Below are 17,937 nucleotides of genomic sequence, written 5' to 3' on the forward strand. Positions count from 1 at the left end.
TTAAATACCTTTATTGGGTATTTCAGGTGAAAGACCCTTTTTCTTCCTTAAATAGGTGGAGTGCTGAACAAACGTAGCAGCAGGCTATGGTAGAATACCGAAGAACTGGTGATGTGACACAAATGGATATAAAAAAGAGTTAAATGGTTAAACTTAACGAGTAGGAAATTTAGACTGACTAGTATGATTTGTTAGCTTGAAGGCTACTGTAGCCTTCCAAAAAAATTATGGTAGGTCACTCAGTGTTAGTCATCTTTTAAGCAGACACAGGATTCTAATTTACAGTGGGAAAAATGAAATGATAATACAGAATGACCATATCAGGGATCATCGTCTTGCTTTCAAAGAGGGGAAAAATGAGTAATAAAGGTGGAAACATACACATCACTCTTGTTTGCTTGTCATTAGAAAAATTAAATAATAGAAGAGGAACTTTCCCTGGTCTTAGGACAGCAACTCTATGCATGAGTTTTGGGGATAAAGAATGATTGGAAAGGCAGCATGATAACACAGGATATTTGGGGTAGAAGTAAAAGGAACATAGAAATTGCAACTTTAAAAATCTGTACTATAAGGTCTACCTTAGCATCCACCAGTAAATGAAAATAATTTTAAATAACTAATTCTCAAAGCATTCCTACATATTAAATAGTTATATCCTTGTGAAAGTGGATGTTAATCAAGATGTTTAGATTATCCCAAATATAGTAAAAATTTTTGCAAATTAAATTTGACACACACTAGATTCTCTAAGTAAATTTACAAACCTAAATAAAATTTTTGCAATTTCAAAACTGCTGCAAGTCCAATGAAAATTGTTTCACTTTTGCCACCTACATAACACAAATTTTGCAGTCTAACGTAAACATTTAATTCAGAAAATTTTGTCCCCTATGTTAATAGAACTTTATATTTTTTGCTCACAAATGTAATTTAGTAGTTCAAAAAAGTAATAGACTTTTATAAGAGAACTGTTTGCCATATATTCTTGTGCAGAACTTCTTTAAGCCTATATTGTGAGATCTAGAATATGTTCAAAGCTGGTAGGTAATATTAAGAATCATTCTAAATGTATCTAGTTACTTCCCATTTTGGTAGCTTGAAAAACATGTTGCAAACTCTCCTCTGTTGCTATTTTGTATTGCACGGTATGTTTAATTGTATTTCATCTAATAAAACTTAATAGGCACAAGGTAGAGAATACCTTGGTGGGTTGTTCAGCCATTGTGCACATTTCAGCAGAAGCGGTTGGGTAAATTGTTTACAGTGAGTCACTATTTCCTTGGAAACTTTCATTAAGACAAGTTAATGGGCTTGCATTATTATTTGTGATGTGCTTGGTTAAGTATCAAAAGAGACATTAGTTTGACAATTCAATGCTTACAAGTGATTAAAAAATCACTTCTGATACTTTTACGTCCTTTCATGGATTGAGCTGTAGGCAGGTAAAATGTTTTTCAGGTATGTTTTTCTTAACTCTCATTGAAAGTGGAAGAGTGAGTATTTTGGCTGATCATTTTGAATCAGAACATCTTTGTAGAACAGAGCCACAAAAACAAAGGAGAGGTTCATCCTAGCCATTTAGCATGTGCTAAGTAAAATTACTAGTCTGTGTATACCAAAGAGAGAGGTTTAATTGCTGCCATGAAGATCTTTAGCCTACAGAAGAAGTGTGTCACTGTATCGATCAGGGTGTAACTGCTCTGAGACACAGCGCTGTGTGTACATGTCTAATGGTAGGCAGTCTGGGTCATTTGGAACTTGCTTTAGGCTATTTTTGGAAATTGGATGTTTTAAAATATGTCAAAAAGGAACATCGTGTGAAAATTTTAAGATTATTATTAAGAACCAGGATTTCATTTCTTTAATCTCCCTGCTGTAGCAAGTCCCTCTTTCCCTAACCAGTTTCTCACCTGACTGCCATTCTGGGCTTCAGGCTGAAACAGACCTGCACTGAATTTCAGCCTCTTGTCAATCTCCTGGATGTTGTTTTAATCTCCCCATTGCCTTACTCTGTCTTCCGCTCTAGGTTTTGTTGGCCTCCCAGTCTTAACCTCTCAGGTGGACTGAAGTCTACAGGACACGATATTGAGATTCAGAATCAATTCTTCACTAGAATTGCTTGGTGCCCCCAAAATTTTTCAGCAGGTTCAGGGTAAAAATCCAGCTCATTCCTAGTAGTATTGGTCTGGATCATGGCTGTCATCACATCTTTGAAGAAATCAGTCATCAAATTCAACATGATTCACAAAGTCTTAGTATAATGATGGCTTCTTTAACTCCCCAAACCACTGTGTAAATGCTCAAGAAGCATCCACCTTAGCAGATGTCGTTTCTGCTACTGCAGCCATTCTTTCATTGAAAATGTTTAACATGTAGACAAATAAGTTTTATAGTAAGGAATGCAGCTCTCAGTCTTTATTGCATTCAGTGACATCTAGGATTTCTGTGTTTTTCATTATTATTATATTCATCTGAGATAGTGCAATGTTTTTCCCATTCTGTTGTTTTTTCACTTTCTGATTGATTTCATTTGTTGTTTATTTGGTTGGGGGGGGGGGGTGCAACACAAGACTTTTATTTGCTTTGTTTCCCGTTCAGATTGGTTTTAAATGAGTTGGTTTACAGCTAATCAAATGGTAATCTAGTCCTTAGTGCTGTCTATATCACTATCTGCCAGACGTGGTGGCTTTTGACACCACTCTGCGTATCAGGATATGTATTTCGCTGTGTGGGGAAGATGGTGCAAGTTTATTTCTGCATGTTGTGTGATCAGTAGTCCCTGTCTGCAGCACACTATCATTTAGCTCTCCCCTCTTCTTCCAGTATTAAGGATTTTTCTTATTTTTGTCCTATTATGATTATGTCCTATTATGATTAGTTCTTATCTGCATAAACAGGGATCCATTCCGTCTTATAACAAACTTGTATGTACCTTTATTAAAAAAAAACCCAACAAAACAAAAGAGCAATGAAAAACCCCTAACAAAAACCAACCTGAAACAAAAAACAGCCCAAGGAAATTTTCTTTTCTACTATCATTCATTTTTGGCATTTATTACAGACATTCAGTTCTCACTCTGAAATATTTTTACTGCTCATCCTTCTGACAGTTAATGGTTTTGACTACAGCTTGTTCATGTTCTATTTTCTCACTCAGTCCTCAGCTGTCTTAGAGAGGAAAAGGTGGATTTAAGATTGCCTTTTTCCTAGCATTACTGCTACTTTATTTTAATTGATAGCACGGGTACAACAGTGACTGTCGAAACTTAGCATTGTATTGCTCCTCCACTTTGGTCTGCTGAGTAAGAAAAGTGTTTTTCATGACAGCATTTCTGGTTTGAAGCTCTTATGGCAGAAATCCTGGGGAAGACACTTGTGCAGGCAGGAAGCCAACCACTCCTTTCAGCTTCAGCAGAGACATTAAAGCCTAAAGAGATGCTCTTTTGTTTTTGCATACATTGACTCGTTTAGATTTTCCTAAGGCTTTCATTTGACTTTGTTTCTGGATTTTATGCTTTTCCAGTTCAACCTTTATATTTCCCACCTGTAAACCTGTTAGTATGTGGCAAATGGGAAGATTAACAGCCAGAACATGTACCAAGACGAACCCATCTGCTTCAGTGTGGCTAAAATAGCTTAAACTGCATTTGCACACAGCTGTGTGCCAGCAGCACGTGTAGATAGATGTACCTAGGCTTACTGTAATTAAACTGTTCAGGTGAATAGCAGTGTAGCTGCTCATAATGCAGTGCTGGTGGTGGGCTGGGGCACTCCCCTGGCCTGTGGAACCTACTCGTGTTACTGCATTCACACCAGCTCAGGCTGGTCTGCAGGTGGTACAGTCATGCATCTCACTGCAAGGCAGGAAGATAATAAAAGTCAAAGAAACCTTGTGTATCTTGGTTGGACTGCATTATTTAGTGGCCAGAGAACTCGGTGTGCTTCCAAAATCACGTTCACTTTTTCATTCTGCTGGAATCTAGTACTGGCCAGTCCATCTCTTGCCTTGTAACCTGTTGTTTCACTCCTCAAATAAGATTTTCTGGAAATGGCGGTGGATAGGAGGAAAATTCAGCAATGAAAACTGCAGATATTGACCAGAAAATCATTTGTTCCATACCTCTTTATAAGACTTGACAGAATTTATGATACCACAGACCAGTCCTGAGGGAAGGTTCCTCAAAGAGCTCAGTAATAACAGATTCCTTTGCATATATGGAAATAGAAGAATTCGGGGTTAATATGTGTAGAGTCATAGTTCTGAGTAGTGTTATTGGAAGAACAGTGATAAAAATGAATGCATTACATGGAATGAGAATAAAGTTAATAACATGGTTGCTCACTTTTAGTGGTACTTTTGCAGACTGAGTAGAACTGTCTAAGCCTCAGCAAGGTAAAAGCTCTGTTGCCCTCTGGCAATGTCTGATGAAATGGCTGAAGAGAAGCCACTGGATGTCTTGGGTAGAGGCAGGAGCTGTTTTGAGGACTGGCCCAGTCTCTCTGGTTTTGGCTCTACTAAAGCTCCTACTTAAGTACCTTTCATGTGCAGAGACCTTTATTCCCTCCTTTTATGCTAATATCTGCCTGACCTGCATGGTTTTGTAATTCAGAGTTTGTGGTTTGCTGAGTTAATTTTAACTCAGATCAGTTCTTTTCTCTGGTTTGTAACATGGTGGGTGAGGGGAGGGATGTAATTTTTTTCTTCTGTTGTTAGCACTGATTAGCAGTTTTATATAAATAGGGTCTGAAGCATGGAATTCTTACACTGGTTTAGTTGCAGAAGTTCGCATATTGCAGAAGTAATGCTCTCATTTCAAACCATATGGTTCCATATAAATATGTAACTTGCTTAGCATACCTTGGAGTTGTGTAACATTCTACGTGCCTTAAATCAGAGGTACTGTTAATGGGATTAGATGCAATCATAACTGAATTACTGTGGTGTGATAGTGTATTTAGGAGTTATTCCCCTTAGCCCTGAGTATGTTAATGAAACACAAAGCTGGTTTCAGAGGAAAAGAAAAATGTTTGATTCTTTCTTTCAGATGTTCGTAAGCTCCAGTACATATCCTGAGATTCATGGTTATTTGTATGCAAAGGAGCAGGGAAAAAAATCATGGAAAAAACTGTACTTTCTCTTGAGAAGATCTGGCCTTTATTTTTCCACTAAAGGTACATCTAAGGTAAGGGAGGAAAACAAAAAAGAGAGAGCAAGAATTGTGAAGTGAGAGCAAATATGGATGTATTTATCATTTGCTGTAATAATAACAACCAAAATTTATAACCAAATAATTAAACTTGTAGTGATAAAAAAAAAAAAAATCTAGCTATTATAGATAAAATCTAGAGAGATATGGTTATACAAAACTGGGAAGGTGTTGTCTTAGAAACTGTAGTTTCTTTTTGCCTGGTAAGTTTGCTTCATTCTGGTTGATATTTCTCATAACAGAGTACCCTGTTAAAATAAATTTTCAAATACTAGTTAAATTTCTGAAGTATAAGTAGCTGTTCTGAAAAATGGATATAGTAATGAATTATATAAAATAAGAATTTTTACAGGATAACTTTAGGAATTCTCAAAATTTGTCACTGGACAGTTTTTCATTTTACTAGTTCAAATTTTTAATGATGGTAACTTAAGCTTTATCATATTAAACATTGGAGTTGAGAAACCTTTTACATAAACTACTTAAACCAACGTTTATTGTTGTTTTGGATTTTCTGTGATTACCTGCCAAAGTTTGCATTGAGCTGGTTTTTATCCTTAGGCAAATTTCTTTTGTTTGCTTCCTTGGCATAATTAAGCTTAGCTGGTAGAGATAATGGTTAGAAGTGGTACTGAGGAATAATTATAACAGTATGTTGTTTTTCAGATTATGAAAGTTTAGTTTGTTTTGATGTTTGAAATGCATACTGCTCTCAAAACTTGTCTCCTCTAATTTTATTATTGCTTGAATCTAGTGGAAGTTTTCCCAGAAATTATATAACTTGTAGTTTGGGGTTTTTTCCTCTCTAGAAGAATAAACGTTTTAACTAATTTGATTTTTTTTCCCTCTGCATTATGAAATGAATATTGAGTTGCCTCTTTTTAGATTTCATGATGTCATGGTTAAAACTGCAGTTTGTAAAACTGTATTTTGGAGCAGGATAACTGTAACCTTCCAAGTTTCTTATTTGGAGAGGCTGGTTAAAAGTAGTCTAACTGTATTACATTGCTTTTCTTTTTAGGAGCCAAGGCATCTGCAGTTTTTCTGTGAATTCAGCAATAGTGATATGTACATGTCTTTAACAGGCAAAAAGATTTCTGGAGCACCAACAAACTATGGATTCTGCTTTAAGGTACAAGCTTATTATTCTGATACATATTAAAGCAAGCCACAGTTTTTAGGTAAGCTTAAGTTTCTTTAAGGCTTTGAAAGCAATATTCAGCTGTCTATTATAAAATAGGAGAATTAGTGGCTTTTATTTCAACAGGTATTATCTTCAAGATATGCTTTAATGCTAAAAAAATGTGCTGTGGCCTTCTAGCCTAACAAATCAGGAGGAAGCAGAGACCTGAAACAGCTCTGTGCAGATGATGAACAAAGTAGGACCTGTTGGATGACAGCAATTAGGTTACTCAAGGTAATTTTTCTGTGTGGAGTTAACTTCTTGCTTAAGTGTGGTATGTGATATTTTGATGCTGTGAGTAGAGAAGTAACATAATTTTTAGGTTCCCATGCAATAGCAATATCAATTTTTTACTTTGAAAGCTTGTTTTTTTCATCCCAACAAGTAGAGAGAGACCAAATTTCTGGAATCATTTTAGGGGAGGCAATGATGCCTCAGTCCTGAAAATTCTTAACATTAAGCATATGCTTCTGTGTAACCATGTTGAATTCAGTGAGATTGCTGAGTACTGTTGAACAAAGCGACAAGAATACACAAGAATGGAACTTTAATGTTTTTAAAATGTGACTGTTTGTGACAAAATAGGAACGGGCCAGTTAATATATTAAATGGGTAGTATTTAATGCACAAGTGTACATTTATAAAGGCAGCGGCAACAATGATGATGTACATTTCCTTAGCTTTTGTCCCTGGTTTTTAATGGTAAAGTAAAGCCTGTGCTATCTTTTACATCTGAAAAAAAAACCTTACTTGGCTTAGGTTTGTAATTTAAAATGCTAACCATGTTATTTTCTGGTTTTAGTATGGGATGCAGCTCTATCAGAATTACATGCAACCATATCAAGGTAGAAGTGGCTGCAGCCCTTTGAATATAACACCTATGGTATGTGCCACAGTAGCCCCATGAATAAATACATGTTTCTGCTGTTGTGCTCTTTTCAAGTAACTTGTGTCAGTTATACTACTGACCTGCTCCTTCAAAACCTTGCATGTGCGAACGCTTGCCAAAATATTTAGGGCTGCCAGGGCTGACTAGAGAGCTAATTAATTAATTTTCTTACTTAGAATAAACCAGTTAAAAGGCTCTTCCCTTAGTAAAGTCTTCAGTATTTTGGGAGTTCATTGGCTTATTACTGTTGAATGGAAAGAAGATTTTGAAAACAAAGCAGCAGAACTGTAAATGCATTAAAAGAGAAGCAAAGTGTTTAAGGTTACATGCTGATGAATAAGAAGGTTGTAACAAATCCTTTTCAGTATACTTCCTCTTTTAATTTTTAAAAAAATATAAAATATTTACTTGAGATGAATTTCAGCTGGTGTAATACTGACTGGACTTCAGAGGAAGACCATAATTTGGCAGATAGTCTGCCCTGTTTTGGAGAAAAAACAGCCTGTACTAGATACTGTGTCCATTTTCTAAGTCAGATAGTTGGGATTGGGTGAGGTTGTCCTTTTCTTAGTATCTTATGTTATCCCAGCTCTTTATGAGTCATTTGATTTCAGACTTTTTCGTGGATGATTTATATCCATTTTGTGGTTTTTGTTGGCTAAATTGGATAAAAATTACTTGTTGCCGAGATCTGTGACAGTGATTTTATGGTGGATTTTTTTAGCTTTTATTATAGTTCTTGCTGATAAAATGCCTAAGAAATGCATTTGCTATCACAGGTATTCACAAAGGTAGTTTTCAGTGACCTTGCTAATAACCATGTCTTATTAAGCATGTGCTTAATACGCTGCCCATGTCTTTAGTTTGTGTCATGTGAAGCTACTGCAATAGCCAGCAGCTGCTCTTATGATGGATCTGGGAGCCATCACTGATTCTCTCCTCTTTCACTGTTGTGTGCATTTTAGCTCCCATAGCTTCTAACAGGCAGAATCTATACCTACTGCTAACTGTGGCACTGTTTTTCTACTTGTGTATAATTCATGAGTTAAACAGCAAATTGAATAATCTGGGGATTAAGTGCACATGCTAATGAACATACTTCATAAGGAAGCTGCTTCCACATTTCACATTCCTTAATTTCTCAACCATGTCAGCTACAAAGAGTTCCCTCCATTCTGCTAGAGGCAAACATTTGCTCTTATTTTGCCCTTGTTTTTTTACTTTTGCAAAGTTCTGTACAGGTTACAGTTACTCAGATAGACCTAAGACAAGTGAACTACAGTATTGCTGTCTTCCATTTCTAGTTACATCCATGCTTGTAACCAAGCAAGAACAAAACAGAGCTGCTCTGGTTTTGGACTGGGAAGCTTTGCTAACCCTACAGAAATCTGGGCCTCTTGTGTCCAGATGTTGCTTTAATTTATGGAGTGCTAGAATGCTCTTTTATTTATTAGATATTCCAGTGCCTGCCAACATTTGAGCCATTGCAATCTTTATACAACCTGATTTTGTAAACCTTGGTTTCTGAGAAACATTTTGGTGATTTTTAGGACTGTTTTGTCAAACTTCAGTGTTCTTATTCAGTTGTTACAAATTTGATCTTCACTGAGAGAAAAAAACCCAGGCTTTTTTTAATAACAGACTGTGCCAGTTTGGACAAATTTGGAAATATATCCTCTGAGAGAGGGCAGGTTACAACCAGCCCTCCCCCACCAGGTTCGGGAAAAAATAGACCCCAAGTCACCCCAAGACACAGATGCTGCTGTTACTGAGTCTGTGATTAGAGTTAGAAGGGATGTATTAAAATAGAAGTTATACTCCATAAAAATTGCTGTTTTCAATGTTTAAATATGGTAAACTGAATGGAAGTTTATATAGCAAATAAATAAATTTGACATATTTCTAATGAAATATTTTGAATATTTTTTCATTTGATCATTATATATAATAATTTTGTATTTTACCTTTTTTTCCCTGTTACTTGGACATCTTAATAACAGTTTCCTGACTTGTTTTGACATGCAGAGGGCTAGTTATAGTTAAAAATATAAATACAGTTTATGGTAAGGTGATGTATTTATCATCCCTTGCAGTAATGCAAAAAGATGATCTGTCCTGCCAGACTGTAAAATTGAGCTTTGCAGCAGCATACTGGAATTACAAATGCTCCCTAGGGTACAACGAGTTTGGCTCTGATGGGAAACACTGCCAATACTTGAAATATCACTTACAAAACATAATGTTTTCTCAGAAGCTCGCTATTAAATGATGAATCTTATAAAAAATGAGAAAACTAAATTCATTTTTCTTTGTTGCAGAGAAGCATTTCAGAAAATTCTTTAGTAGCAATGGATTTCTCAGGACACAGAAGCAGAATTATAGAAAATCCAACAGAAGCCCTCTCAGTTGCAGTTGAAGAAGGATTAGCATGGCGGGTATAAACACTTTTGATTTATCAGAATAGTATTTTCTGGTTTGGAGGTTTGGTTTTTTGTTTTTTTTTTTAACAAAAGAGCTTTGAAGTCATGTTTTTGCTTCTTTCTCATGCAGAGGAGAGGGTGTCTCCGACTCAACTCACATGGTAGTCCTATTGCCATGTCTAACATGGGTATGTGTGAGTTAATTCCTTGCCAGAGAAACGCAGTAACTGGTTCTTTCAATAAAGGGAAAGTGTTTTTTCACTGATTTTTTTTTTTTCTACAGCTATACACAGATCTCAGTCATGGTTTCATCATAAAATCTCTAGAGAAGAGGCTCAGAGACTTATTTTGCAGCATGGACTTGTAGATGGGTAAGTTAATTCTTTGCATAGCTTCTCTGAGACATGTTTCTGACCAACAACTATTTTCATGTGCCTGTTATTGTGGGGAGGTGAAGGCAGGAGGAGTTTGCACTTTCCTAATAGGAATAAAAGTTCGTTTATATGGGGCTAGCTGGGGATCAGTTGGTTCCTATTTTGTATCATTTGGAAGCAATGAAGTGGTGATCTAAGACTTTGATTCTGTCACTGACCGATTACTTACGTCTGTTCAGACCACGCACTTGAGCTGTGTCTTTGCACAGTATTCTCTGGGAACTGTCAACCTTGGCACCACTGTCTTTTGTATCTCAATTAGTGATGAAAGAATAAAAGGAAGTCTGAAAAAATTATTCTAAGATAATGTGCTGGGACAGACATTGGAAAAAAATATGCTCTTTTCTCATGAATTGACTAAAAATTGTGTCATCCTTTAATAGTAAACAGTAAGTGTTAGGATAAGTCTTTAAATTTTAAAATATTTCATTTAAATATTAATTAAAAATGCCGAAGCAAGTAGGTATTTTATGTTCAAATCCTCCTGCTTTTCATTTCTGCATTTTTATCTTTAGTCCTGTATTAAATGTAAGCTTGGGCCTCCTTCATTCAATGAGTAATTCCATAAAAATCTCAGTTTCTTTGAGTCTGTTTCCAGTTAGATACCTGGAACATCAGATTCCTAGTTGAATTCCTTCAGTTTTATATTTTTTAGATAAAGTATGTTGTAGTACTGTTTTCTACATCTACAGAAAGGGCTCCAGGAAAAAAAAAAGTGAAGGGGAGGAAAGAGAGACAAGCCCAGTCATAATCAGCACAAGGATGGTTAATAGGACTTCCACTTTTGTGAAAAAAGAGCATTACCAAAAGGCCCATGAAAAAGTGCAACTGGTGATTCAGAGAATTTTATGAGGGAGAAGTTGACTGGTGTCATCCAGCATGTCTAAAAAGCTCCTTCCAGCTAACATTTCTGAGATTATGTGAACTACAACCCTTTCTTCATAATAAAGGTTTTAAAGGTTCTTTGACAACTAAAGTAGGTCTATTGTGATTATGTTAGAAAAGAATAAAGGTCTTTTTATCTGAGGGAGAAGAAACGTTGCTTATATGTGTGATAAAACAAGGAAAAAAGTAAGAAAATGTACTTTAAAAGAACTGATGAATGGGAACATAAATCCTCATCAAAGTGATTACATTGTGTATCCTTTAATGTGGATCCTAGTAACTGGGTGTAGAGACCCCATTTTGAATATTTGCAAAGTGGCACATTTTTACAGTGTCATTTTTCTGAATAAAATGAAGCGCCAGTCATTAATGACAAATACATAAAATACTGAATTAATGCACAGGATCTATGGGATCTGTGGTAACTGCTGTGAAGAGTCGCGTTCGTGTCCCGGGGAGGGTGAGAGCCCACTAGGTGGTGGGAGCGAGCCGGTTTGAGCAGAGCCCGCGCTGCCGGCGCTCCGACTGTCCCTGCCCGTGCCGAACGCTGAGCTGGCAGCAGCCCTCGGGAGTGACTGCGTTAGTAACGGGGCTCTAACTAGACTGCACAGGGATGGTAATGATTATATGGACTCCAAATGTCTTAATTCCAGATAGCTTCTTATTTCGTAAAAGTAGAACTCTTAAAAACTTTAAGAATGAAATTAGTATTTTGAATCTATGCCGGTAGTCAGTGAAAATCCACTGCAAACCTTTGGCTGTTTTTTTTTATCCCTCTTGAAATTCTTTCTTTTCATGTAGTAGCTGGGCTCTCATTTCTGGTGTGTGGTGGGACAAACAGTTACGATTAGGTGGTCACTAATGCTTGCTTGATTGATACCTGCAAGTCCATTTTGCCCATTCCCTTTGTGTCCTGAAAGAGGAGCATGCTTGCCTATGGCTGTCCCTCCATTTCCCTTGTTTGGTACATTGGTCAGCTATATCTGTTCCACACCTGCACAGTACAAGTGGTTCGGACTCTCTCCACTGCAAATCTGTCAATCAGGTTCTTCCCTGTCCTCCAAAATGTTCTCTGCCAGTATTCCAAATCAGGTGATTCAATGCAAAGTGTCTCATGCTGGTAATCATTCTTTGCTTGTACCAAATTATTCTACCAGGACTATGGCAAAAAAAAAAAAAAAAGTTATGTTCGTCCACGTTCTGACTGGAATAATGTATCAGTGAGTAAGTTGCAGTGGCACTGTTGGCCATTCAGTGTCATGATTTCAATAATGATTCCATAAAGCAAGCAGTGTATAGCTCTGTCTTGTTGGGAATTTTGCTACTGTGCAGAAATGAGAGTGCATTTATGAGGATTGGCCAGATGTGAAAAACATTCTGTGTGTCTTGCATTACCTGTTCTGTCAAATTCCTGTTTAACTACCTTTTGATTTTTCTTATAATGCTTGTGATTTAGAAAACTCAAGTTTTCTCAAGTCAGAGTCCAAAGAAAAATTTTGTTCAAAGCACAAACTTTGAGGGTGCTTTTCTGTCTGAAGAGATGTATTGTAATTCTATGCAGTGTAAAAACCAACGCCTACAGTGTCATTTATTCTGAGAATGCATGTTTTTCACATAATAGACAAGGTGAAGAAGAATTTAAGAGTAAGTATTCCCAGTGACATATTTGCAAAGAAATACTGATTAAAAGCCTAACTTAAGTAATTGATATTATTTACGCTTTTCACTAGTACTTACTGTAACAAATTTAGAACAGTTTTAACTGGATATTTACAAAAGGATTTCAAATGATCTTACTTTGAAATTTTTCAATCTCTTCTAGGGTATTCCTGGTACGTGATAGCCAAAGTAACCCCAAAACATTTGTATTGTCACTGAGTCATGGATTAAAAATAAAACATTTTCAAATTGTACCAGTAAGTAAGTTTTTTCAGTTTACAAATGGAGTTGTAAAACCAAACAATTGAATAACTGTGATAGAATATTGATGGATTTTTTCTTCTTTTGCTGTTTTGTAGAAGAGGTAAACATCATACCTGTATCATAAATACCAAATATTACTAAATATAATTAGTATTCTTTAGCAGACTTGAATATTTTTGAGCTTTGCTGTTTGATTTGTTCTAAAGCTTGACTAGTGTTATGAAATCCTAAAAAGTTTCTTGAAAAACTAAACAAATCTATTTCAACTGGAATAGAAGCAACCCTGATGACATGGAAATCGTGTATTAATAGAGTTCATGTTTCCTTTTAAATTTTCAGTATGTACACAACTCCTTAGTCATCTCTTTTGGACTGCCTAAGATGTGTGTCCATATCTCACTGACTCTTCTGTTCAGGATAGTATCAATATTTGTAGTCAAACATATTTTGTTGACTTCTCTTCTTGTTACTGTGGTATAGTCATGTCCAGGTCTTCTTCAGGGGAACAAAACAAAAAAAATTCCTTATTTAGTCCAGCTGTTTTATAGGTAAGCTGAAATTTCCTAAGCTGAAATCATATTTCTGTTAATTTTTATTTAACATACTGTCCAGTTCTCCTGCCAGAATGGTCAGCCATCCCCATTGCTTCCACTCTCTCACGAGGTGGTTTATGTGGGTTTCTTTACATGCTGCTTCTCTTGAGATGAGAAACACTTGAGCATTTTGTGTTTTGGCCGCAGATACTTGACATAACTGAGCAGACCCAGAGCTTTTTCATCTCTCTTTACAAGAACCTTTCTTCCAGACCACATAATACTCTAGCCCCCATGTATCTTCCTGCTGAAGTTTCTGGCAGATTCCACTGTTTCTCAGTAGAAATTAGTCAAGTGGCACTTTTTTTTCTGTTTTTGATCTGTTGATATCCTATGATCATTCACTAAATTTCTGTATGCCTTACCTAGGGCTTGTAGCTGATATCCTCCCCTAAAAAAAGTTCATGTAGAATAAAATGGAAGGAATTATTTGAGAGGATGAAAGAAGTGGATCAGTGTTAGCTAGAAGAACTGTCCAGGATTTTGTTGTGTTTAGGTACAGACAATGGAGGAGTCCTTCATCCAAAAGTGGTAGCTATGCCCTGGATTCCATGGGGTCATCAACATATAATCCATGGTAAGAATCCCAGGTATAAGATCTCTATGCATCTATTGACTGTAGTCGCTTCTAGTATTTACATTGGTATAACTGCTGTGTGGCTTAGAAAACCTTCTGAACTCCATACAAAGAGTGTATGGTTCTACTTTATTGGGATGTCCTTTAACTCTCAAATTTAAGAGACAATTTTCTTTCCCTATCAGGAAACAGACCCTCTCTTCTAACCACAGATGTAGCAGGAAGTTGTAGTTATCTTCAGTTTCCTCTGAAATGGATGATTCTCTTCTTCCCTTCAAAAGATTGTGCTAAAACCTTGCTCTCCTGTTGTGGGATCTTTGGAGGCACTAGGAATTCTTTGTTTTGATATCATTGTCTATAGACTTGGGTCATATTTTCCATGCTGTTCATCGAGAAGACCTGTACCATTTCATTGTGAAACTTGACTTACTTGAAGGAAACATTTTTGAATTGTTTTTTAAGTAAAGCAATTTCTCCTATGCTAGTAACCAGAAAAAATAAATCTGTGATGAGAACAGCTTAATCCAGAGAGAGTATGTCAGCATGGAAGCTGTTTGTCCCACAAATATCCGCATATTTCAGTTCCTTTCTGTCAGTTTCTGGTTGCATTCAGTACCCTCATTCCATTCTCAATACCCTGACTTAAACATGCTCTGTTTTTGCTAGAACAGTGCTCTTTAAAGATTTCAGAAAATTGTTGTTTGAGGGAGGAAGGGCTTTAGTTCCAGTTGCTGCTGATCTAAATGTAGTGTTCATTTTCTAAGAAACAAGGCATTTTGTATTACTGTAGTAACTCCATAGCTTATTAGTTGGAGATAAAAAATTCTCTTTGAATTTCAAATTCTACTTTTCTTCTAAGCTCTTACTTGTTTCCAGCCATTGTGAAGGCAAACTTTCCTACAAAATGTAAATAAATAAATGTCATTTAGAAAGCAGTTTTACAGGTAAAAACAATTCAATCTCTAAATACATTATTTTTCTCTTGTATTTTAGGTTGCTTCATGTTATGCTGCACTTAAAAATGTCTCCTTTTAGATAGGGTGTGCACCGTGCTAGTTCATGCCTCACCCATGTTAACAGGTGCCTCATGTTAACACTGGTAACCTGTGCAACAGGTATTGCAGGTGGGTAGTAGGGAATTGATTGTAAAAAGTTCAAAAGGAAACCTTTGGGATACTTTTGGGATCCTGTACTGTGAAAATTGAAGAGCTTGTTAGTTTCAAGGTATTTTTCAGCCTTTATACTCTGAGCTGATGCAAGTTCACTTCAGTGTATTCTATCCTGAAATTTTGTCCATATGAAAGATGAAGAGTTGATACACAGTTCTGGGACTGTCTTTTTCTAATAAATGTTCTCTCATAACAGCCTTCTTGGCTTGCAGAAGGTGCTAGGTTCTTGGGCAACAGAACTTCGATGTGAGTTTTTACTTTGCAAAATATTGATAGCTTTAGAATTAGCAATCTGTCTGGTATTTATTTCAAGGTTTGGAATTAACTTGTTAGGAGGATAACAGACATTTGAATTGTTAACTCTCCTCGCCTGTGTTGGAAGGAAAATTGCATGCATAAAGAAAGTCCAATGAATGATAATCCATTTTCAGGTTCTTGGCTGGAGCACAGTAGTTTACACATTCACACATTGGTAATTCCTGAACTAGCAGTGTTTGACCTGGTTTGACCAAAATCTGAGAATAAAGAAATTACAAACTACTTCCAGACATGGTAGAAAGGGGTAGAATAACCAGGAGTCATAAGCAGTTCAACAGCTGTTTCAGATAAAACATCTTAATTACAGGTAAGACAGCTAATTATATCTTCTCCCTTCCTCTGTATTCAAGTAGGGTAGTTGCATCTTCCCCTAGCACACCATCTGCTACTCTGTGCTAGCCCTACTTCAGGATCCTCTGTTCACTACTTTTCCAATCTTATAAAGTATCTTTTTTCCCCTTTTCTTTTTAAAAATAGTTTAAATATGTTTTTTCACCCTATATTTACATGAATACCAATTAGTCACTATTTCACTAATCCTCTTGATATTAGACAAATCAGCAGTAGAGGAACTAAATCAAGAAATTATATAGTCAGCAGTGCAATACAAATTGTGCAAGAGCTAACATTCAGTAACTTAGAAGAGGGAAATACTGATTGCAAATTTTTAAGCATCTAAAAGTCAAAAGGAATGGTATCTATTGAAGTTTCTTCTTTCTCTTCTGTGTCTGTGCTAATACGAGTGTTTGGAGCTGCGGCAATTCTTCCTCCTGCAACCAAGACCATACTACTAGAGCAAGCATGTTACTCTTGTGATGGGCAGTGTCTTGTATAGCTAATACCACCCAGCACACCGCTGCACTGGTGTGTAGCCTCATCACACCTTACAAAAGTGATAGAAAATCATGGAAGTGAGTGGAACAAAGGTTGAAATCCATGAGTAACTTCAAACTTGGTTGTTTCATGTCACCTCTGTAAGAACTCAGGGTTCATATTAACTCCATCTATAATTCCAAAGCAAAGGCATGGAGTAGTATTGTTAGTGCAGAAAGAGTATTCCTATACTGATTTAACTGTTCTTTCCTTTAAGGTGTGTACTTGAAGTCAAATAATACAAAAAATGTTTTTCTGTTGTTTATTTTTTGTGTAAATGATCACTGTATTTTTCCTGCTCACGGTATTCATAAGATTATAATACATTGGTCTGTAAGGACACGTGTCAAACACGTATTCCAGTCAGAAAGAAATACCATAGCAAAAGAGGGTTTTACTGAATCTTGTTTTTCCATTTTTACAGTTGGAAGATGATGGGAAGCTGTTCTATACCCTTGATGACGGTCATACCAGATTTACTGATCTCATCCAGCTAGTGGAATTCTACCAACTTAATAAAGGAGTGCTGCCTTGCAAGTTAAAACACTATTGTGCGCGAATTGCTCTTTAACCAAAGCGTTTGTTGTTTCATCTGAGGGAGAGGAAGATACTAGTATGCTTTTTCCCCTAAAGGAAATTTGTATAGCAAAAAGGGGGAAAAACCCCATTACATTGTAAAGATTCTATGTTTAAGCTGCAAAAAAAATTTATATTCTATGTAGGTAAGAACTTTGCTTTGTGATTGTCACAGCAAAATTAACTTTATGGTTTTGAAAAACCATTCTTTCCAATGTAATTCTTTAGTGTTGTCTTGGACTTTCTGGGTTTTATTTTCAAATGAAAACACCTTTGAAAAATATTGTGTAACTCCTACAAAAATATAACTGAAAGAAGGTCTTTGTTCTTAGGTTTAAAATTAACTTTTTTCTCTATGAATGGTTCTCATAACTTCTGTTCATCACATAAAAGAATAACATTTACTGTGGCAAGGATAAGAAGCTGAACTGCACATTTTATTTGTAAATAAAATGAATAAATATTTTGCACTATATTTTTGAATGCTACTTTGAGGATTATCATATCCAAAAAGTGAAAAATCATTAAAACCACTTATAACTGCTCAGTTGTATTGAGTTGTGCTGTTCTTGTTGTAATATTTTAAAGGATTTTCTTCTCTAATCTAATGACTAAATCTACATCTTCATACAGAGCTGGACTGTCACTTACTTGGCTGTGAAATGTATAAACATGCATAAATTATTATGTAGTGCATAATGTGGTTCAGTGTATACCTATAATCTCTGACACAAAGAGAGGCAGAAAGACTTGTTGCGTAGTGTGGATCTCTGCACAGTTGAGGAGGGAATTGATTTCAATTGCCCTTAAAAATAAAGGTAATGTTATAATAGTTGCAAATTAACAATAATTTACAATACTTACGAATAAAGGTAAATCCAGTGGAC

General features: G+C 36.1%; 1 protein-coding gene across 8 annotated transcripts in view; it reads left to right on the plus strand.

Annotated features, from left to right (window-relative positions):
- Positions 1 to 17,603, plus strand: part of GRB14 (growth factor receptor bound protein 14) — a 58,627-nt gene extending 41,024 nt beyond the window's left edge. For 2 of the 8 annotated variants that reach the window (XM_032114750.1, XM_032114749.1), the window contains exons 5-13: positions 5,049 to 5,186; positions 6,232 to 6,342; positions 6,532 to 6,627; positions 7,196 to 7,276; positions 9,601 to 9,717; positions 9,833 to 9,890; positions 9,986 to 10,073; positions 12,844 to 12,937; positions 16,899 to 17,045. In XM_032114750.1, the coding sequence (XP_031970641.1) occupies positions 5,049 to 5,186; positions 6,232 to 6,342; positions 6,532 to 6,627; positions 7,196 to 7,276; positions 9,601 to 9,717; positions 9,833 to 9,890; positions 9,986 to 10,073; positions 12,844 to 12,937; positions 16,899 to 17,045 (930 nt within the window). Of the gene's footprint in view, positions 1 to 5,048; positions 5,187 to 6,231; positions 6,343 to 6,531; positions 6,628 to 7,195; positions 7,277 to 9,600; positions 9,718 to 9,832; positions 9,891 to 9,985; positions 10,074 to 12,843; positions 16,845 to 16,898 lie in introns of those variants that run through there. The other 6 variants (XM_032114755.1, XR_004241289.1, XM_032114748.1 and 3 more) reach the window with 6 other exon arrangements.
- The last annotated feature ends 334 nt before the right edge of the window (positions 17,604 to 17,937 follow it).

The sequence above is a fragment of the Corvus moneduloides genome, chromosome 7 (genome assembly GCF_009650955.1).
Source record: "Corvus moneduloides isolate bCorMon1 chromosome 7, bCorMon1.pri, whole genome shotgun sequence".
Classification (NCBI taxonomy): domain Eukaryota; kingdom Metazoa; phylum Chordata; class Aves; order Passeriformes; family Corvidae; genus Corvus; species Corvus moneduloides.